We start from the raw sequence: 8,762 nt of genomic DNA, 5'->3' as shown, positions 1-8,762 counted from the left end.
ACTTCATCAAGGGGACACATGGCTCTCTACGTGTTGTTTGTTTCAGAAGAGCTCAGAGTCCCTCAGGCATCTAAGCAGCGTATGATAAATTGGCAGGACAAACCAGCATGTATATTTTCTGAGCTGGAGAGTAAATAACTCCTTGAAAACCATAATAATGGCTTGGAAAGGGCAGTATGTAAATTACTACTGTCCTGGGGCTGCAGTAACTTAACCTCGTTTTCTAAAACATTGCCTAACATCTTGAAACACATGCATTTGCAAGGCTCATGAATTTCTGCACTATCATCTCCCTGTTCTGCAAGGACCTGATGTCCCTTTTATGAGCTTTTCTTGGCGCACACAGAGGAGCTGACCATTTCTATATAGGACACAAGCTGCAAATCTCTTAAGGCCAGTTTTCCCTGTTCCATTTCAATTTACAGCTTAAGCCCATAGGCAGGGAGAGACAGCCTAGTCCAGTGGGCAGTGCAATGGGTTAATTAAAATCTGTTTTGAAAGTAGTACAATTCAGGGTCCACGCAGGGATCTGAATCAATTTATTGGTTGGCTCTCAGCAGTTTACCTTAGGCTAGTAGCAATATACCAATGCAAACTAAGTAGATATAAGTCAGGCTTTAAATTTAACTGCCTACACAGTGCATTGCACCATCTTAGCTAACCTGGTTAAGAAACTTCTAACTGAAACTATGCCATCCACATCTACAGAGAGGTGGTGAGTCATCTTAGTCTGAAGTCAATCAAAAAGCAGGGTAGATACGCATCTTTATAGGATAACTAAGATACATATATAAAGCACAACGTTTTTTGAACCCAAGTTCACAATACAGTGACTTTGGGTGCACAAAAGCTTGTGCTTTATATATAAAATCATACTTAGTTGATCTTCATCTATAAACCAATATTGTGTTTTTGTGCAGTGCCCTGAACTCTGGGGATGGTGGAAAATATTGGGATACAACTTAAGAATGTATTCCAAGGGTCCTCCTGTTCATTAATTTGGATGGACTTGACATTGAGTAACAGTGAATTTTAAAATTCTCTTAGAAACAGTAAAAATATTGAAGAACCTACTCCTCTTACAGTGTCTTGGCATGGGACTTCCCTGGAGGTCAGTGATCAGATTCCTGAAAGAATCTATGGAAAGTGCTATGGACAGAGAGCACATCTCAAATCAAATGCCAGCATATGCCATGTATTACTAGGCATAATGTAGTATGCTCAAGTGTACAACATTTTAAAGAGAGAATTTTCACCGAGAGCACCATGGCTATTCATTTCAAATATCTCTTAGCAGCCACTAGAGTGCCGATTGATTTCAGACTGCTGGGTGATGATTTACATGAGAAGATACTCAACAAACCTTTTCTACATAAGCAGTTAAAAGGAAAAGCTGCTGCCTTGGCTCAGTTAATTTTCTCTCTGGAAACTACATTGAATAAATTAATACAGCTAGGATTAGAAGGGGGAAATGTATACAGAATAATATCTGCATAATCTGTTTCTCTGGTTGTGACCTGCAAGAAACCAGGCTTATTCTAAATTCTAATCCTGTTAGGCCAGGCAAGAAGGTTCTGTAGCTAAAAGGAAAGGCCATGGGTTGTGGGGACAGGGGATGGTAACAGGGATGGAAGAAACCCTTTGAAGCAATTCCTTTCCAAATAAAATTGGGTGGAAATGTTACCCATTGCTTTACTCATCACTTCACTGCTGTAGTCAAAGCTTATACAAAGCTTATTATGGCTACTCTTGGCTTCCTCCCAAAGGCAATTGCAATTTCACCAATGTAAGCTAATTCTTGCCTGCTTTACCTACCTAACTTTTCCTGCTATAGACAGAATATAGCGTATGTATAGGGGACACAGCTGTGGACTGTAGAAATGGAAGCTTTTGTATGCTGGCCCATATGTGGTACAGTTTAAACTGGAGGAATCACCTACAGTGATCCAGTAATTCAGCAAAATGGATCAAGAGCATACCCAGCAATGCCACACATGCCTTGTGTCTGCAACCTGAATTCAGCTGCCAGAAACTAGGAGGAATGGTGAGAGGAATTAGACATAGGCAATGTTTAGGGGAGGCTCTGGGGGGGCATGTGCCCCCCCTAAAATTGGCCCTTGCTGGCTGGGGAGTACTGGCTGGTGCTCCCCCGAGAAGCGCCAGTGGCACTTCTGGTTTGCTGCCCCCCGCTCCCCCTTCCCCAGTCAGTGACTGGCCACAAGCGCTGGCGGCACTTGTGGATTGCTGCCACTTCTGGTTGCTGGGGGAACCCCCCCATTGGCAATCAGCAGCTGGTGACCCCCCAGAGCCAGGAGGCACCAGTTGCCCATGGAATCAGATGATGTCTTCTGCTGCAAGGTGTCATGGCTTGTATCAGTTACAAACAACACTTCTTTGTCATTAAAAGCTTCCTTTTTTTTAGAGAGAATTCAGCATCTGATTCAGCCTAACTTAGAAGGCAGCTTACAAACAGCCTTGCTCTGTTTTGAACAGATGGCTAGTTCAGATGTCTTTGTTGCTGCACTGCCCTACCTGCCCAGCCAGTATACGTAGTGCAGTCCCTGGGGTCGGCAGATTTCAGGCCTCTCTCCATCTGCTGGAGCAGCTCCCTGATCTTGTTGTTCAGACGCTGAGTGAACTCAGGAGTCAGCTGTGGATAGCAAAGAAATAACATAAATAAGTAAATATCAGCAAACAGATTGGGTGAGGACTCATTCAATGATTGAATGTGCCTGGAGGAATACAGGGTTTACACTGGGAGGCCTGGGCTTCTCCGAGATCAAGCACAGCCAGAAATGCTGTTTTCCATGCTCAGCTAGCTGCAGCTGTATCTTGGAAGGGCTAACTGGAATATAAACCTCTTATTTCAGGAAGGCCTTCCTGCCACAGCCCTAGTGTGCCACCTGGGTTTAGTGCCTGTAACCATCTTGCCCAGTGGCTAAGTTCAGAGGCCAACACTCCAGAAAGGACCACCACTGAGCTCCAGCCTGCTTGCATGACTCCACAGTTCTGGTTGACTAGTCAGATTTACTGTCTCTTAAAGGGATGAAGCTGCAAGGGAGAGTGAGGCGTTTTAATTTACTGTCTCTGTTTGTGAGGTGCTATACCCGTGATCGAAAGCCAAGTGCATGAAGATCTTAATGGCTGGCATTGTAAGTGGCAGTGAAGTGTGATAGGCTCGATCCTCCTCTCATTCAGACAGTGCAGTTCCACTGGCATCAGTGGAGTTACTTCCAATATCCACTAGTGTAAGATACGATCCTAAGGATTCAGGCCCTACCAAATTTAAGAAAAAAGCAACATGGTTATGAAGAGGCTTTGGGCACACTTGTATAATGCTGCTGAACACATTCTTGTTTCTCCCTCTTTCTGCTTATTGATTCATTTGAATCATTTTGCCAGATTTTTCGTATAAAGTGTGTTTATGCTACTAAATCTGTGATGCAAAGGAGGATATAAACTGTTCTCTGAGCCAGAGTTTTCAAAAGGCCTAAGTACTGGGCTAGGACAGTCCCCAAACCCCCATCTCTGGCAATGGTCTTGAGCAAATGCTGCCTCTTGTGCCTTAGTTTCTCCCATCTGTATAATGAGGCTAATGCAATTGCTGACTGTTGTAAAGCACTTGGGGATTCATGACTGAAAAATGCTATATAAGAGCAAAGCGTTACTATGTATGGGAGTTAGGGACCTGGTTCTCGCTGAATTGAATAAAAGTTCTGGTCAAAGAGAGGAGGCCAAGCTTATTAGGTAATTCTGGTCAAATCCTTGTGATCCAAGAAGCCTCTGCAACACCCAAAACCCAGTACCCATTAATGAAATGCTTCTTGCCACCATCTTATGTAGCAGGGATCCTCCCCTTTTCAACCTTTCATACCCAGCCTCCTTGTATTTTAATATCGTTAAAAAACATGCTAAGTAATGTTAAAAAAACCCCCTAGGTAATGATTTTTTTAAAACCTAATATTCATCAAGGGACATGATTTTCCAAGCAGCTGCATTTTCTTACATGAACTGTAACATTTTATTTATTCCCCTACAGGCAAATTTTAATTGCTTTGTCCTAGGGATAAAAAAGTTAATGAAACCAAGCAGCAGGCTGGAAAAAAATAAATTAATTTGTAGATTCTGGTTACATACTCACAACTATGACTACAGTCCATTCAGAGCAACAGCAGGTTCACTGTCTCTTGAACTACTATAGTTGACTGAATGTGCCTGTAATATAAGATTTCTCAGGGCAAGGAAATGGCTTCATATCATAACACTAAAATATCTACCATACTGTACAGATGCATGCCCTCTGTTTAATTTGAACAGAATCCATTAATGAGTAAAGGATCTTAAGCAAAGGCATAAGGAAGGGGGCAGCAACATACAACATGCAGGCCAGAGACACTGGATCTAGCCAATGGAGCCAGGCTTTCCTTTTGCCTGTACCCGTGCTGGTCCTGCACAGCCAGGGGCTGCCTGAAGCTGTGCCCACACTGTCACCGCTTCTCCCAGCCGGTGAGAAACTGAGCTGGGGCTGGGCAGTTTCCAGCTGCACCTATGCTGCTGTTGCTTCTCACTCTCCCATCTTGGTGGCAGTACAGGTGCAGCTTCCAGCCAGCGGGAACCTGAGCTGGGGCTAGCCAGCTTCTAGCTGTGTCCACTCTGCCACCAGAAGAGGTTAAGAGGGGGCACAGGGAGAAGTGGCAGCAGTGTTGACACACCAGCTGCTCAGCCTTGGTCCAACTCTGCACCAGATGAAAACTATGCCTGGACTGCAGCCTGGAAGTGGGGGATGGGGAGAAGCAGAGATGGCATGGGCACATATCCCAGCTCTCCAGCTCCTGTGCAGCTTCTCTCTAGCTGGAAGCTGCATTCATGTCCGAACTGGGGAGCTGGCAAAAGGGGCGGTGGTGCCACCACAGCTCCCAGCTTTCTGGCTCCAGCATGGGTGTGGGCAAACCGCCTTTATTAATGACGTGTTGCCGATGCCATCTGGCCTGCATAGCACTGGAGCTAGGTTGTTCCAGCTTGCGGCATACGAAGGTTGCCAGTCCCTAGCATAGGGTTTTGTTTCCACATTCAAGGTGGAAAATGTAGTTAGGAGTTCACATGCAACAGAATGACTCATGTGAGGTCTGGTTGTGGGTACATGTACAGACCCCTTCCATATGCCTCATTATAGTTTCATAGTTTCTAGGGTCGGAAGGGACCTGAGTAGATCATCTAGTCCGACCCCCTGCCATGGCAGCAAAGAGTACTGGGGTCAGACAACCCCAGCAAGGTGTACATCTAGCATTGGGAGAGTACAATGAGGGCAGCAAGGTTTCAGAAAGCAAATGCCTTTTGGGGTTTTTTGGGGGGGATGCATGTAGTTAGAGTTGACTGTGTGACCTAGAAGAGTGTATTATTCAATGGCATGCCATAAGCAGTCACGCACTACTAAACTGAAGAGGCTGGAAAAAGAAATCTGCAGTTTAGTAGATCCCACTAGCATATATTATTTAATATATATACATACACACACACACCATGAGCTCTTTTACATATGTATATTTTGTGTAATCTGCCATGGCAGTAACTTAGAGGCTGCAATACATTTAGTTGTTGTTTAGGTTAATACATTAAAGAGGGCACATCTCTTGGGTCCTGTTCCCTGAGCTTAAAGATTCTGAACAAGTTCTGCTTGTTTGATTCCATTTTCCAGAGCCTGTCATGAAAAGTATTTTGTGCAATAAATTGTGATTATTGTTTTTGCTCCAGGGAATGTGGTTAAGACACCTAAGATCTGCTCTGTTTAATGTATGGCCAAAGACTCTTTTATTTGCTTCTAAAAGAAAAAGCAGAGAAAAGAATGCAGTGACTCAGAACTGACTCAGTGGGATGAGACTCTAAAAGCAGATCTCAATGAAAGAGTGCAAGATAACAACCTCAGGTGATAACTGAATCAAAATGAGGTAAAACACCACCATCCAATGACTGTCCTCAAAAAAAAAGGTCAGAGCTTTCAAGGTGCTCCCTACATCTGACAAGACAGTGGATGTGTTACACCTTCTGGGACAATTCCTATGGTGGTCCAGGTCTTGCCTTCTTAAGCTGAGAATCTGCAAATCTCTTCTTATTTTTCAAAGCAAAGCAGAAACTACCAGGGCTCAGATCGTCTCCAATTTGTACCTACTACATGCTAGGGCATGTTTCCCTGGCTCTGAGATGCACTCCTCAGAAATGCTAGTCTGAACAGGTGGGCATGAAGGTGCCAAAATGAATAGTACTATTCTGGTCTTTGGATGCATCATATCAGCAAAATACTTAGCACTTTCCCAGGATGCCTGGCTTTCAAAGAGCTCAAAGAGCTTTACAAAGCTCCTTATGTTTTGCAGCAACCCTGCATAATGCAGCTTTATTTTAATGATAGACACACCAAAGCTGAGAGGTTAAGTGATGTGCCCAAGGCCACAGAGTTGCTGATTGAGTCTGGAGCTCCCAAGCATCTTCTCAGACTACCCCTCTCGCCAAAGGACTGTGGATCCTTTCATTTCCCCTTTCCAGAGATTATAATAAAATGCACCTTAGCTCCAACCTATATACAAGCATCTTCTGAAAGATGTAGGCACAGAAGCTATGTGGTTTTTTGGGTTTTTTAAAATCAAGACCTCCTGAACATACATAAAGTTAGTTTTGGAGAGAAGGTCAGCATTATTCCAATTTGTACATATCTGGAGCAGCTGCCTCTCCTGTTAATACTCCTTCAGCAAGCGGCAGTGGAAAAACAAAAGCTTTGCTTCTTATTTATTCAGTCTCAGACTCAAATGAAGTCATAATCCTGTTTGCAATGTCATCTATAGCTGCTTTGCAAATTGGTTCTCTCTTCATATACATTAACTTCTTCAAACTGTTTATACATCCTTTTAAAGAAAAATCCCCCAAGAGTCTGTCTGCAACATGTGCTATTTACCACGTACCTCTGCTGGCACGGTACATGCTACATGGACTGGATTTTTCTTCTTCATTCAAACCTCTGATTAATGTTGGGATGTCCCCTTTACCTTCTGTCCCTGTAAAACATCAGCGTTTACCCTGTCTTATGCCTTTGTGAATCTAAACCAGAAGCCATTGCCATTTTTAGTTGCTATAAGGGATCATAAAAGGTAAAAAACAAACAAACCCCAAAACTGTCCTGTAGAAAAACAGACAAGACAGAAGTGTACAGACAAGGCAGCAACCCCGCTTTGCCTTCTCAAACCCAGGAGAGTCCCAAGGAAGTGGAGCTATGACCTTGGACAGCTATCATACAATGGACAGCATGGGCATGGACACTTTGAATTATGTCAGCAGTGTGCAAAGTTGTGTGGAAAGGCAGCTCGCTGGGAATCAGTGCCACCCCATGTCAACAGAAGGAAAGAAAAATTAAGCTCCAACAGACTCTAGCTGCTTCTTTAGAAAGAAACACTACAGCAATCTCAAATTAAATCTCTTATGGCCCCCAACTCACCCGCCCTGAAGAGTCAAAGTATCCCGTAGCCAGAGACTTGTCGTAGTCTGCAAAGGGATTCGGTAAGGCCCTTTGGGCCATTATGGCAACAGCAATGCTGCAAGAAAGTGCAAAGAAGAAAGCCTTGTGAGCCAGCTACTTGGCAGCTGCTGCTGTTACAGCAACACCCCCTCAGATCCCAGGAACTGCAGAGCACGCAGGCCAGATGGTGCAGCAGCATATTGCACCCACATCTGCCAGGCAGGACAAGACCCCAGGGCTCTAGCAAAGCACTTGCATCCGGCACAAGGAGCTCCCAGCCCCCCCTGCTAAAATGCAACCCCCCAGCCCCCTCCAACATCCCAGGGAATCGTGCAAATCAAACATTTCCCCCCTCACCCTGCAGCTGAGATAACAACAAGCAGAGAGCTGAGTTTTCCACCTCCTACTTCCTGCTGCTGCAGACCAATGAGAGCCGTGCAGGGCCTCAAGCCCCAGCCACACACCCCTCCAGTTTCTTAAAGAGACCGTCTGCGAATGCTGCTTTGCAGGGCATTTTCATGCCCACCCTAACCTTGGCGCAGTGATCCAAGTCTTGAGCTCATCCAAGAAGCCCAAGGCACTGGCTCTCGTGTACTTCTCCTAGGACATTTTGTTTTGCAGAGTGGATTTTATTTTTAAAGATAGGGCAAGAATTATTCATCTCAAATTACTGAGAGCACAAAACAATATATTGATCATTTAGGAAATGGCCAGCTTAACCTTCAGGTTATGGGCAGAAGACTCTTTAATGTTATTTATGAGAATACTGGACTGTTCATTTTAAAGGGTTTTAAAGTTTCTTTCTAATTATTATTATAATTATAATATTATTATCATTAAGGTGCAAATTACACTCCAGCTCTTGGGGGGGCGGGGTCTGTGGCAGTGGCAGCCAAAAGGAGCTGCTGCCACCGTTACTGCTGCTGCTGCCTGAGCGGCTTAGAAAGGCATGGGGTGGGCTGAGGGCTCTTGTCTCTTATGAGGGACTCTCATTTCTTATGGAGGGCTCAGTCCCCCCCACTGAATCCGCCTGGTATTTCAGTCCCTGATTATCATCATCAACATGAATTACACTACCCCTGAGACCCTTATCACTCTGTGCTGTGGGGGTATTGTGCTAGGCACTGTACATACAGACATAAAACCTGCCCTGAAGCGCATACAGTCCCAAAGAACAAAGGTGGGCAAGGGAAACTGAGGCACTGGGAAGTGAGATGGTTTTCCCAAGGTCATACAACAGGCTGGTGGCAAAACCAGGAAC

General features: G+C 44.6%; 1 protein-coding gene across 1 annotated transcript in view; it reads right to left on the bottom strand.

The window, feature by feature from the left end:
* Window positions 1-7,934, bottom strand: part of LANCL1 (LanC like 1) — a 34,943-nt gene extending 27,009 nt beyond the window's left edge. The window contains exons 1-3 of the mRNA XM_019523419.1: window positions 7,859-7,934; window positions 7,481-7,577; window positions 2,533-2,650 (exon numbers count right to left, since the gene is read on the bottom strand). Coding sequence (XP_019378964.1) covers window positions 2,533-2,650; window positions 7,481-7,561 — 199 coding nt within the window. The 5' untranslated portion in view covers window positions 7,562-7,577; window positions 7,859-7,934. The remainder of the gene's footprint in view (window positions 1-2,532; window positions 2,651-7,480; window positions 7,578-7,858) is intronic.
* Between the last annotated feature and the right edge of the window lie 828 nt (window positions 7,935-8,762).

This window comes from Gavialis gangeticus, unplaced genomic scaffold, assembly GCF_001723915.1.
Source record: "Gavialis gangeticus isolate Ggan-Ray unplaced genomic scaffold, GavGan_comp1, whole genome shotgun sequence".
NCBI classification, from domain to species: domain Eukaryota; kingdom Metazoa; phylum Chordata; order Crocodylia; family Gavialidae; genus Gavialis; species Gavialis gangeticus.
Note: the sequence above shows the minus strand (reverse complement) of the source record. Positions and strands in the feature narration are given on the sequence as shown.